The 18,842-nt window shown below is 36.0% G+C and overlaps 1 protein-coding gene across 2 annotated transcripts in view; it reads left to right on the top strand.

Moving 5' to 3' along the window:
- The window catches only part of LRP6 (LDL receptor related protein 6), a 125,647-nt gene that overhangs the window by 12,439 nt on the left and 94,366 nt on the right, over window positions 1-18,842 (top strand). For both annotated transcript variants that reach the window (XM_081060889.1, XM_081060890.1), the window contains exon 2: window positions 5,557-5,950. In XM_081060889.1, coding sequence (XP_080917015.1) covers window positions 5,557-5,950 — 394 coding nt within the window. The remainder of the gene's footprint in view (window positions 1-5,556; window positions 5,951-18,842) is intronic.

The raw sequence follows: 18,842 nt of genomic DNA, 5'->3' as shown, positions 1-18,842 counted from the left end.
TTACGGAGATTGTGGACTAAATTTTGGATGAGGGAACGAAGAGAGACAAAGGGCTGTCGGGGTGTCTCTAAAGCTCATTTAAGTGGATAAAAAAATTCAGCCTGTTTCCAATTCATATTTTTAACCTCAGGTCCCTGAGCCCCTCATGAGTCCCTAGTGGGGAAAATCCTTAAAGTTTGAGTGACTATAGGGACATAAGGGTTTGGAAAGAGAAAGGTCTGACAGAAGTGGATAGAGGGATGGAGGAGACGGGGATGTTAAGAGAGGATTAAGGAATCAGGGGAGCTGCAGGGAAGATCAAGGGTAGTAAAAAGGAGGAAGGAAGAGCAGAGGGTGATGAGAAAGTAGAGGTTTTAGGTGAGCCAGGGTGGGGAGCTTCCAAGTTTCCCACGGAGGACCGTGGAGTTCTAAACTGTCTCTAGTAAAATTTCACCATTTTTGAAGATACTGAACTGAATTAGTTTTGTGATAGTGAAGCCTGTAGTCCGTGAAAGGAGAAGAGGGAGGGTACCCAGTAGAGTGGGAATTACCTTTGGGATTAGGTAATTAAATCAGACATAGAATGTAAAAGAACTGGGAAAGAACATTCCCTTGTGAGGAGTCAAGGGAAAAATAAAAGAGACCTCCCAGAAGAGCTGGGAATATTTCCACTCAAGAGTCAGGGTGTGATTCTCTACTCAAAGAGCCAAAGAAAAACATTTCTTTGCTTGAAAATAGTATAAAAGTAACTCCTTGCCATGTTGCAACAGACAAGATGTCTGGAGCACACTTTCGAGAGTTGAATTGAAAGAAAGATGCTGGAATCTCTGAACAGGAGAGGAGTTTAAATGACTCACAAAGTGTCATCATCAGGCTAGGGAAGCTGGGTCTCCACAGGTGAAGTCCAGTCCACATCTCAGTCAGGTGACTCTGCAAATACCAAATAAAAATAAATCCTGGCAGGGAGAGACTTTATTCTGAAAGACCCTTGTAACGGGGAGAATGCTCTGACCACAAGATACGCAGGTATCTCAAAATCAAACACAAAAGCTTTTCTCCTGTAGTAAGAGTGAATAGTGACAACAGACTCATTGTGGGAGAGTGGGACAAGCTGGTGGGGGTCAGCAGATGACATGACAAGGGCAGATTAACAGGAGATGTCTTTCTCTATAGTCAGCTGATGCTCAGAATGAGTATTTAAGAGAGGATTGAAAGTTCCTCATTGGCTTGCTTAAGCTCAGAGCTAGCCCAAGTTTAGGGGTCTGTGGAGAAGAGAGAAGCCTGACTAAACTTTGATCAAGCCATTTCAGTGGGTAAGTAAATAGTGGGTGAGCACTTGGCCAGTGCTTAATGTAAAAATCCTTGTGGCTTTATGCCAAATAGATTTTTCGATCAGGTTCTGGAAAATTTAAATATTAGTTAATATGTTGACCATATTTCTATTATGTGCAGTGAACTGTGCTAGGGGTTGGGGATAAAATAGTTATAAGCTATGGCTCCTGTTCCCAAGGGGCGGAGATCCTAGTTGAAGTAGGAAATACACTTTGAAAAACGTTCGAATGAAAAATGTGAAGACTGTAAGGGCTTGAAGAAGGAAAACTGAGCGATTGGAAAGATTTATGGAATAGCTAAGGTTTGAATCCAGCCTTGAAGGACTTGCTTGCTGGGATAATGAAAGAAATGTATGGAGTGGACAGGAAAATGAATACACTGTGGTGATGGAGTATGATATCTTCATAACCAGTTTGTGTGATCCAGAGCCTATCGTAGGTAGTTATTGGTACAAGTCACCTGATGGGCGCCTGAGGTATTGAGGCTTTTTCTTTTAAGTGAAGGAAATCACGAAGTGTTTTGAGTTGGAAGTAGAAGTATTAGAAAAGGGAAGGTAGAGTGCTGAGATCACTTGCTATTAGAACAGTTTAGTTGTAAGGTCTAGAGTAGAATAGTGGTTCTGAAAATCGAAAGGAAGAGGCAGATTTAAGGACATGCTAAAGAAGAATCAGCAAGACAATCATTGGCAGATTGCTGCAAGGCAGATCTGTAGGTTTAGGAAAATTGTGGTACCATTGACTCTTGAGGATTTGATGGGGGGGAATTTAGTTTAATGGCAGGAAGAGATGGCCAACAAGAAGTGAATAGTTGCAGAACTGAAAGTTAGGTTGGAGTTGATTTGAAAATTAGTTGGACAGAGTTGCTTGTTGAGCTGGTGAACTTGAATAATTTTCTGTATTCTGTTATTTGGTTAACAGCAGAGAATCTTGGCGATACCTATATTTTAGAAGTGGGAGGAAGATTTTAAACTAAATGGCAGAAAAAGCATGACCAGTAAAACAAGAATAATAGGATAAGGAGAACATTCTCCATAGGTAGGGATGTGGTCAACATATCTGCATTGAATGCTGCAGAAAGGTCAAAAATAAGGACTGAGAAAAGGCCCTTGGACTTGATTATGAAGACTTGGAGAAAGCAGTTTCAATTGAGTGATGGGTGGAAAGTTACACTAAAGGAGTTAATAGCTAATGGATGGAGGTATGACGTGCAGGCCAATATATAAGATTTTGTGGTTAGGAGAAATATAATTACTCAGTTGGTGATAGCAAGGTTAGGGTTATTAAAACAACGTTTTTTGTTAGCAGGCACCTGTCAGGAGCATTGAAGATATAAGAAATGGAGAACAATTGATAGAGCAAAGTTGCAGAGAGGAGGTAGGGAGGCTGAACCAAAAGTATTGCTTTAGCTTTAGAAAGAAGGAAGGAAAGGGCACCTTGTCACTTGATACTGAGGACAAGATAAAGGAGGATTTGGATGGGATATATAGAGAGTTTTGAGAAGTTTAAAATGTTGAGGATGAGAGACATTTACCTTGCTTCCTGCGTCACTGAAATTATTTTATAAGATAATCTGAGAACGAACTATTCAAAGCATGAAAGTTGTCTTTAGGAATGTAGAAAATGTTTAGAAAGGCTACTAGAGAAAGTTTGGGACGTTAATAAAGGAAAATAAGGATTCCTGTGCACCCATGAAGGCTCCACTAAAGAGAGGATGGTGGCTATTTTGGTTTATCTGGGTATTAGGGAGTCAGAAGGTAACTTCTTTGGAACGGAAGATACTGAGTGCATATGTGTTACAACTAGAGGCAAATGTGTGTGGATCCAGTGTATTTCTTTAGTAGATTAAAACGGTATTAGAGATCAAATTATACCTTTCCGATAACCCATTTAATGTATTGCTGAATATACTGGTGACAATATTGTAGCAAGTATTCAGGTATCAGAAGGGTAGTTAGACAGGACGAACGCAGGGGTTTCCTTTCAATAATATGTAGGTTTACTACAGTCCTTTAAAAATCCTCGGTTATAACCAGTACAGCAAACTGAAAAGAAATGAACTTGTCCAAAACCTCTGCCCCCACTCATAACTCTTTTCCCCCTTGTACTATGAAGGAGGCCTTGAGTGACCGGGAGGGTTCTTTGGATTTTGTAGACCAAATGTTCAGTAGGAATTTTACTGTTTGACTTGAAGGTCATAAAAGACATGTAGCTGCCACCTAATGCCATATACGGGGTTGGTACATCGTTTTCTAAGAATAGTGCCATAACGGTGCCCAGTAAATATTAGATTATTATTATTCTTGGGTTTAAATTGTAAGGGTACTGGGGCTATTTCTTAGCCCTGTGCAGCACTTAGCATTCTACCCTTACCTGATAGGGACCTCTTCCTGGCAGAGTACGAAGGGCTCAGTATAACATAATGCAGTGGACACTAATGGGAACTGATAAATCAGGGTGATGATGTGTGAAGGCCTGAAATGAGTTAAAAGGGAATCTGTGAGGGGAATGTAGTAACCTGTCAATAGCAGCAGTAAGTATACAGAATGAGCAGAAAGCACTTTCAGTCACTTTTTTAAAAGCTATCTGCTCATTTCTTTTTGGCTAAGAAAGTTAGATTTAAGCTTAGCTAGAAAGGGAGTTCTTGTTTGTTGTACTTACAGATGAAAATAGTGGGCTTCGTAACTCCATTTGGCCAGACATGGTCCATAAATTGGCTTAAACATCACTTTTTTGACCCCCTTCATTTTTTTAAAATTAATTTCTTAAGAATGAGGAAGTGGTTACTTTTAAATGGTACTTGATCTTGGCTTTGGATGACACATCTGTAAACCTTTAGTAAGTTTGTGGGAAGATCATGTAGATTACTGCATCGTCACTCTGGTCTTTTCTTTGCTGCTTCATTTGTGTTCTTTACGTCACTGTGTGCTATAGCACGTGTCTGTTTAAATGTAAATCAACTAGATTAAATAGAATTAGAAGTGTAATTTCTTAGTCACATTAGCCACGTTTTAAGTGCGCCATAGCCACATGTGGCCAGTGACTACTTTATTGCACAAGAGGAGAGAACATTTCTGTCATCACCGAAAGTTCTGTTGCTCAGCGGTGCTCTAGATCTTGAATTACTGTTGATACCAGGAAATTAAATGACTGAAACTTGGAACGGATAGTTTAAAAAAAACAAAACCATAGAATTTACACTACTTCAGTCCTAATAACTTTAGCTTTCTCAGAGGTAAATATTCTTTAGTATAGGCTTTATATTTAGTTTTGGCCTTAGGTCTTACAGGTCATTCTAACAATATAAAAGAGGACAAAATACTTGTGTTAAGAACTATCTCTGCCAGACTATTTAACAGTTTCGTTAAGGTATAATTGTTGTACAATAAATTGCACATATGTGAAGTATAAAATTTAGTTAAGTTTTGACATGTGTACATCTCTGGAACCATCAGCATAGTTGATGTAATATAGCCGTCACCCACAAAAGTTTACTCACGCCGCTTTATAATTCCTGTTTTCCATTCTTTTTCACCTTCTCCTCAGTGGTACCTCCAGACAACCACTGATCTGCTTTCTGTCACAATAGATTTCTAAAATTTTATATAAATGAAGTCATGCAATACTCTTTTTATGTCTAACATATTTCACTGTACATAATTATTTTGAGATTCGTTCTTATTACATGTACAAATAGTTCATTACTTTTTATTGTATGAATATATTGCAATTATTCATCCATTTGTTGATGACACTTGGGTTGATTCCACTTTGGGTTATTACAAACAAGCTGCTAAGAACGTTTATTTATGTGTACCGGTCTGGGTAGTGACATACACTATCTGGCTGGGATCACATTGTAGGTTGTATGTTTAACCTTTTAAGAAACTGCCAAACTTTTCCCAAGTGTCTTCACCATTTTACATTTCCCCTAGTAGAGTATGAGCATTGCACTGGCTCCATATCCTTGCCAATTCTTGGTATGGCCAAGCTTTTCAATTTTATCTGACAGATTATTTTAACAAGAAAAGACTATCCTAGAATTAATTCCCTCCCTTGCAACTTTTTGCATGTAAAATGCAGCAAAAGTAGTATTTCATTTGTAAAAAGATTTTAAGAGAGTCTTCCATAGATTTATTTACCCTTTTTTTTAATAGTAATTGTTCACTAAAGCTGATTCGAAACTTACTTTATAAGAACCAGTACATTTCTTTCCATTTACTTACATATTTTTCTTTTTTTGTTCTAGCGGCCCCTTTGTTGCTTTATGCAAACAGACGGGACTTACGATTGGTTGATGCTACAAACGGCAAAGAGAATGCTACGGTTGTAGTTGGAGGCTTGGAGGACGCAGCTGCGGTGGACTTCGTGTTTGGGCGCGGCTTGATATACTGGAGTGACGTCAGCGAAGAGGCCATTAAACGAACAGAGTTTAACAAAACTGAGAGTGTACAGAATGTTGTCGTTTCTGGATTACTGTCCCCTGATGGGCTGGCATGTGATTGGCTTGGAGAAAAATTATATTGGACAGATTCTGAAACTAATCGGATTGAAGTTTCTAATTTAGATGGATCTTTACGAAAAGTTTTATTTTGGCAAGAGTTGGATCAACCCAGAGCTATTGCCTTAGATCCTTCAAGCGGGTAAGTTTTGTATAATGTGCAAAGGATGTTGCATCTCCTTCTCCTGCTTTCTTTCCACTAGCGTAGACACCCCCCTCCCATCCCGAAAAGAAAAGAAAGATCAAAAACCAAATTTGAGATTGTTTGGGCTTCTTTGTCAAGTTGGCTTAAATGTGAGAATATATGTTGTGTTGTTAAAGTGAGGTGTTTCTGTAAATAGTTTTGTGTTTCTAATATCACTTATGGTATAGTCATATTTATGGTTCTTGGTTTTTCTTCTGCATTTATTTTTCGTAATTATGAGAGGATTATTAGAAGACAGAAGAAGGAATGAAGATTTAACAAGAATAGCATTTGATAACTCGACGATTAAAGAAATCTGCATCTTATAACATTTTAAAAATACACGATCATTTTGTAATGTCTTATTAAACTCTGAAGTATAAATGTCAATGTTGAATGAAAAATAAAGTTCAATAATCATTTCTAATTAGCTAAACATATTTGCTATAAAAGTTTATTTTCACATGAGAAGGGAAACTTAAAGCTATGGGTAAATCCCATTAGAAAATGTGAACTGTGTCCTCATGCTTTTCTGTTATTGTGCTTCAATCCGGCCATCTACCATTCCTTGATATTTCTCTATTGAATGCATTGTCATGCCAGAGTCTGTTATGGCTAGATACAGATAACTAGCTAAACATGAACTTGAAATGAATTACTAATAATTGATTAAAATCTAAAAATAACCTACAAGTAAGTATTTTAATGCTCTTTTCTTTGACTTTTAAGTATGATGAAATGCTTTAAAATTCATTTATAAAAGGGAGTGGATTGGTATTATGTAGTGAAGTAAAAGTTGGGGACAATGAAAGAAAGGTTTATATGTGCTCCTTTATCTTGATGTCAGGCCTTATTTGATGACAAAGGTCGAAGAAGATGCCATGTTGTAGGAAAATGAAAAGATTTGTTTGCTTATAAAAGATAACATGGACAATAGTATAGTGAAATTTTAGGATGAGAAAATCTAGAAAACACAAACATATATACTTTATATAACATAAAAATTACATATATTTTTTAGAGGGGTATTAAGATACTGCTAACGTCAGATGGTCTCTTAATAATGCATCAAAAAATATTGTAGTGGCTCTTGTGGTAAGGAAAAGGGTTGAGTGTCCCAGATGTCGGATGTGCAGTAAATTGTACTGATTGATGAATTTGGTTGTTGAGAAGTTGCAACATGTTTTTGAGAAATGTAATCTGTTTTGCTAACAAAGTTTGTAAGTCTCAGGTAGTGTTGAAATCTTTCTGTTACTGCTTTGTAGAACACATAAGGTTTTGGGGAGTAATATTTTGCTGAAAAGATAGCTCTTTTTTCTTTTGACAAATTCAATCTTATAACTGAAATTCACCCAAATATCTATTAAATGGTTAGTATGTTCAGAGCTCTGCTTTTTTTACTCTTTGTTGGAAGGAGAGGGGGAATATCTTTAACCATTTACTGTCTATATAAGGATAGAAATCTTGGGAAGGAGAACTTCTTCTTCAAAATATGTTTATTTGCATTATGTAGTATGTATGTGTAGAGGGGGAGTGTTAAAAGAATTAGAAGGGCCATAAGAGCTCTTAAGGAAGTTAGGGGATAAAATAGCTCGATTGCCTCAGTTCTGGAGCAGTATTTGAGAATTTCTGTATGGGATAATGATAATGTGATAGTACATATTCAAGGGACCCGAATTTATAGGCCACTCTTGACTATTCAGGATCTAATAATTTAATGAGTCAATGAATCGTTATCATTTTGTCTCCTAAAACTAATGAGCTTTACTTCTAGGTGGCAGTTCTGATAAGCGTCTTAGGAAGTAAGTTTATGATATAATTTAAAAGCACATTACAGTTTCTTTGGCTTTAATTTATCCATGATACTTCCCAATATTGCAGGCGAGAATTCATCAGAGAGTTAGGTAATAAAGGATATTACTGTAAGAATCAATAATGTGCTTTGAAGGTAGAAAGTAGTTTTATTGAAGCTCTGAGGGACGTTCAGTGGAGAATAACTATACTTTTCATGTCTGTGGTTGGTGTTTTTTTGTGTCTGTGTGTGTGTGTGAATTCACATTCCCCCCAACAGTTCTTCTCTTAAAATTTCTTGTCTAATTTTTTGGAAGTTATTTTGTGTCTTAGGCTATTTTTTAAATTATGCAACTGGAAACAAACAATGCAGACAAATGGTATATATACATTTGGTAATTAGCATAATGGAGTGTATTTAAAATTATATTTTAAACTCGTATTTAAAAATATATTCTATCAAATAGTCTTTCAGTGTTGATCTTAGATTTGTGTTAAGGATTGTTTGTGGTTTTGATGGAAAAGTAATATTAGATTGAGTATATCACATAATCAAACAGAAGACATGATTTTCAGATTTATATTTTGGGAAAAATGAAGTTTGCTTTTCAGAGAAAGTACATGAAAACAGTGCTGAGGAAAAATGTAGGCTTTATTAGAGTTCCAGGATCCTGGGTTATGAGGTTCAGAAGAGCTGACTGAGCTCTCACATCAGCTTATGTAAAAGGAAAGCTATTGAATGACTGGCATTGTTTGAGCCCTGGGAACTAGTGCAGACATCTGTGTGCTTTCAGATGTATGGAGTTCTTTGTGTAATCAGACCATTTAGCCTAGACTGAGGGGATGATTTTTATTTCCCTCCCTGAATTTGTCCTCTATTAGTCTGAGATTTTTTTCTTTTGAATGACTGGCAGTGTACAATTCAGAATAAGGAAAGAACAGGAAAACATGTGTGTAGAAAGCATTCCAGAAATGAACAACCGCAGTTACAGAAAGCAGTATCCTTACTTTATTTCTGACTGTACGGCTGCTCCTGATGCTCGAGTTCCTTAGTCTGTCCCACAGCGACTACACTAATCTCAGTGATGTTGAGGGCCTTCTGTTTCAGGTAAAGCAGTCCGAAGGGTTTTTGTTTTTAAAGGATCTGTTCATATTTCAGATCATTTTGGATATTTTTAAAAAGTTAAACTGTAGTGAATCAGTCTGAAGTGAATTCCTGCTGAGCAGCTTTGAATAATATACAGTTGACCCTTGAACAATGCAGGGTTTAGGGGCTAACCTCCCCGCTCCATGAAGTCAGATACGCACATGTAACTTTTGACTCCCCAAAAGCCTAACTACTAATGCCTGTTTATTGGAAGCTTTACTAATAACATAAACAATCAACACATATTTTATGTTATATGTATTGTGTATGGTATTCTTAAAGTAAATACAGAAAAGAAAATATTATTAAGAAAATAAGAAAGACAAAATACATTTACAGTATTTTATTGAATAAAATCCATGTATAAGTGGACCTGCTCAGTTCAGACCCATGTTGTTCAAGGATCAGCTGTATATTTTAAAACTACATTTTCATCATTGTTAAGAATAACGCTAATAACAATAAAAGTTGTATAAAAATCCTTGCAGACCTGACTCAATGGAAAAAGAATGGTTTATAATTGTCCTATCAATTATACTCAAGATACGACAAATACATATTATATATGTTTAAAAGTATACACTGGTATATCCCAGATGACTAAAATAGATCCTGCCACATAGTAGATGTTCATTAAATATTTTTTGAACAAGTGGACTTCATTTTGTCTTTTATAATCCTGTTTCCTAGTTAGGGGAGAAAACGTTTTCGAAGCAAATGTAAATTTTAGCTTGGATGCTTGTGAATTCTAAATTAGTATGGCTTTGATTACAATCATTTGTTTAAAAGAGAATTAATATTTTTAGTTTTTTCAACAGAAGTTATGAAGATCATATTTTATAAAAGTATAATCACTGGAGCTTGTTTTATGTCACATCTATTTAGTTTTGAAAGATGTCCTGTTAATTGGGGAACCCTATTTTATACCCATCAAATCCTAGAACTGGTTGGGAATGTTAAGGATCTTCTCACTAAATGCCTTCACTTTTTGGCTGGAGAAACCAGGGTCTTTGGCCAAGATAAGATAAAGCCAGATCCTTAGGTGAAATTTTTCGGTTCCATGTGTGGTGCTTTGTTCTTCATGAAAAGTATCTTGCTGAAGCCATGGTTTGTGTGTTTGTTTGTTCCTTTTTCCCCCAAATTAATTTATTTTAGAAATGCAATATGGTAGCCTTATTTTATGTATTTATTTAATAATTCCATATTTTTAGATTTCTTCACTGTACAAATTTCTTATTTTATCATTGCTTTTTGCATTCGACTTACTCTATTTGGGTTCAGCTTCCTTCTGCTTTAGTATTTCTTTCAGCAAAAGTCTGGGTGGGATTACAAATTGGTGCAACCACTATGGAAAATGGTTTGGAGGTTACTTAAAAAATTAAAAAAGAACTACCTTATGACTCAGCAATTCCACTTTTGGGTATATATCCGAAGAAATCCCAAAACTAATTTGAATAGATATGCCCCTATGTTCATTGCAGTGATGTTTACAATAGCCAAGATATGGGAGCAACCCAAGTGCATGTCCGTTGATGATAGGATAGAGAATGGGTACATACTTGTATATACAATGGAATATTGCTCGGCCGTAAAAAAAGAATGAAATCTTACCATTTGTGACAACATGGATGGACCTAGAGAACATTATGCTAAGTGAAATAAGTCAGGCTGAGAAAGATAAATACCATGTGATCTCACTTTTACATGGAATCTAAAGAAAAAAATAAATGAACAGACAAAATAGAAACAGACTCATAGATAACGTAAAAGAAACTGATGGTTGCCAGAGGGGAGGGGAGTTGGGGAGCTGGGTTAAAAAAGGTGAAGGGATTAATGCAGATTGGTAGTTACAGAATATTCACGGGGTTGTAGGGTAAAGCAGAGAGAATATAATTAATAATAATGCAACAGCTGTGTATGGTGCCAGGTGAGCACCGTGTTTCCCCGTAGGTCTTACACCATATTTCCCTGAAAATAAGACCGGGTCTTACATTTGTTTTTGCTTCAAAAGACACAGTAGGGAGTATTTTCAGGGGACGTCTTATTTTCACATGTACAACAATCTACATTTATTCAGATACAGTCATGTCATCTTGTGGAACATCGTCATAACGTACTAAATGCGTCCATCTGGCTGATGATCTTAACTGAGGCTTATTTTTGGGGTAGGTCTTATTTTCGGGGAAACACGGTACTAGACTAATCGAAGGGAATCACTGCATAAATTATATAAATGTTTTAACCACTATACTGTACACCTGAAATTAATATAAAATAATAGTGAATGTCAACTGTAACTGAAAAAATATAAATAAATAGTTAAAAAATATTTCTTTCAGTATAAGTCTGTTAATGGTAAACTCTTGGTCTTTTAAAATATATTTTGCCCTTTTTCTTGAAATAATTGATTCTAAGTGACAATTTTACTCAGTCCTTCCAGGGCATTATTAAATCGTTGCTTTTATAAGTCTGCTATTTTCTAATTATTGTTGCTTTATAAGGTTGTTTTTTTCCTTTTTTCTGGGTGCTTAAAAGCAGCCCTTAAGCAGCCCTTAATGTTTGCTATTTTGCAGCTTTCCTACCCTATGTCTTCATAGCCATGATCTTTTGAAAATTACTGGCCAGTCATTTTGTAAGGTGTCCCTCAATTTAGATTTGTCTGACGTTTCCTTGTGATTAGATTCAGGTTGTACATTTTTGGCTGGCATCCCACAGAGTTTAGGTTTTGTGCTTCAGGCATCAGCAGGTACAAAGTGCAGACCCTGGCGCTGTGGCATTGGATCACTTGCTTATGGTGCTGTCTGCCAGTTGTCGTTTTTTTAACTGCATTTACTGTTTTTTTCTTTGTAATAAGTATTTGAAGCTATGCAATAATCCTGTTTCTCATCATGCTTTTATCCACTAATTTTAGCATTCTTTGATGGGTTTTGCCTGCAACAGTTGCTACTGTGGTGTTTGTCAAATAGGGATTTTTCTAGTTCCATTGTACCTTTTACATGCATTATTGGTTAGAATTCTACCGTAAGGAAGAGCTGTCCTGTCTCTCCCACTTATTTATTCAATTATTTCTATTAGTATGGACTCATGGACATTTATTTTATTGTTATAATCCATTACTGTCATCATTTCTTGCTCATATCGTCCCATATTTGGCCATTGGGAGCTCCTTCAAATTTGTTTCTGTGTCCTTTTGAGAGTCCCTCATCATTTTCTAAGCACTTTGTTTTTTTAACTGTCTGGCAGCACAAGATGTTCCAGACTTAATCTTGTCCTTTGCCTTATCCTTAGAATGAACCATTTGTTTAAGGGGCTCTGTGTCCTTTTTATGGAAAATGGTATTTAGAAACTAAGATCTGGAAGCTAGGTGTGTTCATTGCTATTGGGTTTTCTTTGCTTTCAAGCCCTCTCAGCGGACAGTTAGGAAATATATATACACATACCTAGTTATATGTGTTTCTGTATCTACATATTAAAAAAGAGTTTATGTTGGTATTTCCATTTCCAGTCCACTACCGCTAAATTACATTATAGTATTCTCCCTTTCCTTTTTTGTTACTCCTTTCTATGATAGTGAGAAACCTGGTTTTCATCCGCAGTATTTTTTATTATTTGCTCAATCCTTATGTACAAGGGTTTCAGAATTGCTAACCTATGTTCTTGTGAGAAACAAATTCACTATTTAGAATTCAGTATGATGAAAGTACTGCCGTTAGAGTCAAAATCCCGTTTTCCAAATTAGGTAATTTCCTTCCCACGCATTGCAGTGCGGCTCTTCTTTTGTAATACATTTATTAGTTATTGTAATCTTCTTTGAACACCACCCCCCTCGTTGTATTCTGGTTGATTTTAATTATTGATTTATTTTGGTGTTATGTGAAACAATTGCCATGTTTCACAGAGCTAGAAAACACAAAAAGTTATACTTATAGTACTGTTCTTCCTTTCCATCCCTTCTACCCGGGTTCCATTCCTCCTTTCTGTCCAGCCTGTTCCCACTTATCCTCCATAGATATTTTAATCTCATTAATTTTTGGTTTTAGTTTTTTGAATTCCTTTTGCACAAGTGAGCTGACACATGGATATTTTCCTATATTCCCTTTCTTTCTTACACGAAAGAGTAACATAGTAAAAATGCTCTTTTGCACTTTAATTTTAATTAACAATACAACCTGAATATCAATTCATATAATTTCAGAGATCTTTCTCATTCTTTTTTTTGTGGCTGCATAGTGTTCCATTGTGTGGACGTATCATAGTGTTTTCAGCCACTCTCCTCCGTTTAGACATTTAGGCTCTTTTAGTAGCTGAGGTTTTCAAAAGCAAGCCAGCCATTTAGTGACATCTCATTTGTGAATACTTCATTTTGCGTTTCTGAAACATAGATCTTTTCTTTCCCAGCCACAGTACCATTGTCTTCCACACACTCAAATGAATAATTCTTTAATAAACACTCTGTCCATATTTCGATAGCTACAATAATCTCAGAAATGTCCTTTTATAGTTGGTGTGTTTGAATCGGGATCCAAAACCAGGTTTACAAGTTGCCTTTGGTTATGTCTCTTAAGTGTCTCTAGACCAGCGCCCCCCTTTCTCTCTCACCCTGTTGGCTTATTGAAAAGATTCTATAGTTATCCTGTAGAATGTTTCAGATTTTGAATTTTCTAAGAGATTTTTCATTTATTTAGATCTCTTTATGTTTTCTATAAAGTGAAATTTATAGAAGATGTTTCTATCCATAAATTCAGCATTTCGGCTTGAATGCTTCATAGGTAGTCCTGAGTACTTGATAGTCTTCACATCCAAAAGCACATGTCTTGTCTTCTTATAGTGATGCTAAGATTGTTCATTAGGTTCAGATGGTGAAAGTGAATATATTTATTATAAAAATTGAGCTTTTCCTTTTATGTCCTTCAAGTAATTTGTTGGGTCATCCTTTTGTACCGTGGAAACACTTAGTTCCACTCTGTTGATTTAGCATCCACTGAGGATCATTTCTTGTGTTTCATTAAGGATGTCTGTTACTGGCTTCTGATGTCGTGTCACATTTGTTTTATTACATCGTTTATGTGTTTAATCAGTTTAAATATTTACAGTCTCCGTCAGGTTGTTCAGTTGTCTGAAGTTCTTAGAAATCCACTTCTGTTCTTTGTTTTAGTTGCTGATTCTTGCTTAAGGCGAACTATTTCCTTAGGTGTTTTCTAGTTTTGGGTTGTGAGCTGATCTTCAGAGGGATTGTCTGGGAGAATCCCGAGTGGCTTTATGGGGGGCATATTCCTCCTCTAGAGAGGTTTTGGTTTGCTTTTGCCGTGCATGCTAGAAGTCGTCCAGGGACAATTTTATTTTTTATTTTTAAGTTGAAGTACAGCTGATACACAGTAAAATGTGCAGACCTTAAGTGTGCAGTTTTGACAAATGTGTATGCCTATGTTATCACCCTGTTCAAGCAGAGATCTTTTTATATGTTTAATTTTTGGAGTTAGGAATTCCTATATATGTTGATAGAATAAATTCAAACTCTAAACCTATGTGAGGGCCGTCGCCTGGTTACAAATTCTGTGCTAATTTTTCCCACCTGTTTAGTCCAGACCGAGACAGAAAAGCTACTTTGCTTCCCTCCGTGAGTGGCAGATTTTTCTACATGTTCCCTGAAGGTCTGTGCTTTGTGTAGAATTTTAGTGAAAACACTGTGCTTCTCATGTGTCAAGGCCTTGTCTCTTCCCTGCTTTGTCACTGAAACAGAAGTGCCTCCATTTCTGAGATGAGAAAATCCTACAGGGTTGCTGTAGCATGTACTACTTTTTACTTCATTTTTGTCTCTCTAGAGAATTCCCCTAGTTTTACCATACCTTAACTCTACATTTAAAGGAGTGCTTATGTATTTTTATTTTGTGTAAATGTATGTCTTAGTCCATTTGGGCTGCTATAACAAAATACCACAGCCCGAGTAGCTTATAGCAACAGAAGTGTGTTGCTCACAGTTCTGGAGGCTGGGAGTCTAAGCTTAGGAGCCAGGGTAGTCCCCTCTGGTGAGGACCTCTTCTGGTCCCAAGCTGGCGCCTTCTTGTGTGTCCTCACAGGGTGGCAGAGCCTAGGGGTCTCTCTGGAGCCTCTTTTATAAGGAACTAACTCTGTTCCTGAGGACTCTGCTCTCCACTGAGCGTCTCTGTCACCTTTGAGATTTAGGATTTCAATGTAGGAATTTTGAGGAGACACATTCAGATCATAGCAAGATATAAGTCAAGTAAAAAGACTAACCAGTGGTTCTAGGTGTTTTGTATAAGGAGGATTTTCTGGTTGTCTGTTACCAAATTACCATAAATAGAATGTCTAACTTTTATGTTTTTACATAATACCTTTTCTTATTGGGGATATATATGCATGATAGTTGTGCATTATTCATACTTACTAATGTGTGTATTAGTGAATTGTTTAAATTATTGTTAGGATTATATAAATAACTTCAAGGATCATGAAGGGATATATGATCTGGTATAGATCTGGTTTTCTTAGTTTTTATGACTCAATTCTAAATATTGTCCTAATTAGCTGTCTTTGTATATAATTACGTCTTGTAAAGGGTGAAAATTTATCCCTTCAGTTTAGATTTATTGAAACTGAACATTTTTGAATTTTTTTGTTGTTGTTAGGGGAAATTGGATTCATATTGAGTATACATATTAGATTAGGGGCTTGTGAATATTTTGGAAAATTTACTATTTTATCCTTACCCAATTGTAGAAATTGCATGCTTTGGGTTGTAATAAATTTGCATAAAATGGCTGGTATCTAATCTGATTATCAGCTGAGATATATTTACTGTCATAAATAATTCTGACATCTTAAAAACTTAATGTTCTTTTTACTTACTTTACTTCCTAATTAAAATGAGGCCTATCTTCTACTCTTCACTTCATTTAAAAAGTTATTTTCCAAAAAGCATTTCAAGTGGATATGAGGGCAGATACAGCAATAAAATTATATTTGTATAAAAACTAGTGAACAGAATATAACAACCTGGTAGTGGTTTACATGACTTTTGATGAATAGCAGATGTGCGCACTATTGCAAAGTGGAGTTGTAACCACATGTATTTAATTTTTCAGTATCAAGTAAATATGTTTATCTTCTCTCAATTCAAAGTCAAAATAGAACCATTGAAACCAAAGTAAATTAGAGGCCAAATAGACTACATAATTGGAGAGTTAGTAATAACTATTTCTGAAGAGCAATTTCTCCTGTATGAATCTGTAGCCTGGCTTTTGAGAAGCCATGGGAGTTATCAAACACTTGCATTTAGTATCCTAAAGGACACTAAAATTGGCTTTTAAATATGATGCCAATAGAAAAACCTTTGCAGAACCTATTACACAGATAATGAATTCAGCAGCATTATTAAGTACTTTTAGGTAACCATAGATTTCTAAGCTAGGTTAGCTGCCCAAACAAAAACAAAACAACTAAGCCAAATCAAACCTACTCCTTAATATGTGTGCCCCAATTATTTTTAATTTTGGAAAGAGTCCAAAATAAAATGAGGTAGTTAAGGAGTTTACCTCATAGACTAATTTTTAGGTAGCTGGGTTAAGGGGGAGGTTTTTAAGCCTGTGTCATTTTCATGATAGAAAATATGTATGTCATATCCTAGAAGAGAATCTAGAGAATGCTTTCCCCCCACCTCAGGGATTTTCCTTTTTTCCTGCGTCCTGAAGTCTCTATTTTGTTAGCAGTCTTATGTTTTGTATTCTACTAGTTGATCTTTAAATAAAAAGTTTTCACCTTTCTCTTATTGGCTGGTGCCCACACCCTTCTAAAGATTAACTCTGTCGTAAAAGTAGCCCGTAAATATTGCTGCTTATTAAAGGTGACACCTTTATGTTATTCAAACTTTTAGCAGGTGCCCTTTACCTTATTAACCTGATTTCATATTCATTCTCTTTTGCAGCTTAACAGTTACAGCCAGAGTCTGTATATCTTGCATAGTTTAGTGCTGTCAATGACCTTCCTGTACCTCTTCAATGTCATTGTAACTCGTAGTGATTTATTTGACATTCTTTGACCCCGTCACACTTTCTGTTGGCAACTCTGCTCTAGCTGTGTAAAATTTCTGGAACTTTTGAAGTTACAGAATAATTTTGAAAAACTACAAACAAAAAAATACCCTTAAAGGATCCAATAAAAAATTACATATAATAGATTTGATGTGAAAAATTGGAAAGTTAAAAAAGTTTGCTTTTTTTAAAGCTCTTTTGTAAACTTTACTTGGAATTTTTCTAGTTTACATAATCTCTGTTTGATACATGGAATGAACCTTTAATTTCTTTTGGTACCTAGAGTAGTAGATTCTGTCCCATTTGTAGAGATTCTGTATATTTGTGCCATGTCTGGATGACACATATTTGAGGACAGAGCACTTATATTAAGTGCTTATACTAATACTGCACTTATACTAAGGGATATAAATTGGTATTCGTATGACAATGTTAAAACATTGTAACTCAGCTTTGTCCCTTCATCTGCCCAAATAAAGTCCTCAGATAATCATCACCCAAGATCTCCTTTGGATACAGAGGCTACTTTGTCTGATTTCTGAGGACAAATTCCAGTGAATGTTTTTTTTCCTCTCTCCAGGGTTTCTCTCCTCCCCTCATGTTGAAGGGTGAGTTTGGGTTTGCAAAACGGAATACCCAGTGAGCTCAGCTGCCCTGCTTCTCCAGCGGCGCTGCCCTGTGCAGCCCACTGCGCAGGGCTCAGTCGTCTCCACTCTTTGTGGATCAGCTTCAGTGCTGCATCCCTCAGTGTCGTGAATGCTTCTTTCCTGTCTCTCTAGGACCCGTTGCCATTTTTCTGCGTTGCCCGGAGAAGGACAGAGTCTCATAAAGCAGATTCTGAGCCTGAAGGGGAAAATATATTGTGACAGCTGGGGAGAAGACCCTCATTCTGCTGTCAGATTATTGCGTTGACTGGAGACACCCACTTGTGACATTTTAGGAATATCACTTATCTCTTTCAGGCCCTGTTTCTCATTACTTTTTCTGGATACATGATTTAGCTGCCTTTGGGGAGATGTGCCAAATGAGGATTTGGTATTAATCTTACTGACCACTAAAAGTGAGTGCCAGCCTTTATAGAACAGCCAACTGAAGCAAAAAGGGCTTTTTTTTTTTTTTTTAAATAGACTTTATTTTTAGAGCAGTTTTAGGTTCATAGCAAAACTGAATGAGACAAAATATTAATTCCTCTCTTCTATCCTTTTTGTCATTGCTGTCATTTGTTTCAATACATAAGCTGTAAGCATCAGTTATATTGTTGCTGTTGTTTTGAAGCAACTAAGAATAAGAAAAATAAAAGTTTTTATTTTATAGTCACTTATTCCTTCTCTAATGCTCTTCCTTTCTTTAATGTAGATCTGAGTTTCTTACCTATGTCATTTTCCTTTGCTCTGAAGACCTTCTTTTCTTGCAAGTGAGGTTTTATAGGTAATTTTTTTATAGGTAATAAATTTTCCTCAATTTTTATTTGAGAGTCTTTATTTCTCTTTCACTTTTGAAGGATAATTTTGCAGGGTACAGTTTTTGAGATTGGTAGGGTTTTTTCCCTCTGAACACTTTAAATATTTCACTCTAATCTCTTCTTGCTTACTTTGTTTCTGAGAAGTCAGATGTAATTCTTATCTTTGCTCCTTGAAACATAAGGTGTTTTTCCCCCCCTTGTGGAGTTTTTGTCAAGATTTTTCTCTTTGTTTTTGGTTTTCTGGAGTTTGAATGTTATATGCTTTGGTGTGGGGTTTTTAAAAAATACTTTTTACTGTTTTCTGAGCTTCTTTGCATCTATGGATTGGAATTTGACATTATTTTGGCAGAAATTCTAAGTCATTATTGCTTTGACTATTGCTCTCTCTTTTCCTTCTGGTAT

This window comes from Rhinolophus hipposideros, assembly GCF_964194185.1.
Source record: "Rhinolophus hipposideros genome assembly, chromosome: 9".
NCBI classification, from domain to species: Eukaryota; Metazoa; Chordata; class Mammalia; order Chiroptera; family Rhinolophidae; genus Rhinolophus; species Rhinolophus hipposideros.
This window is presented reverse-complemented; position numbering and strand designations above follow the sequence as displayed.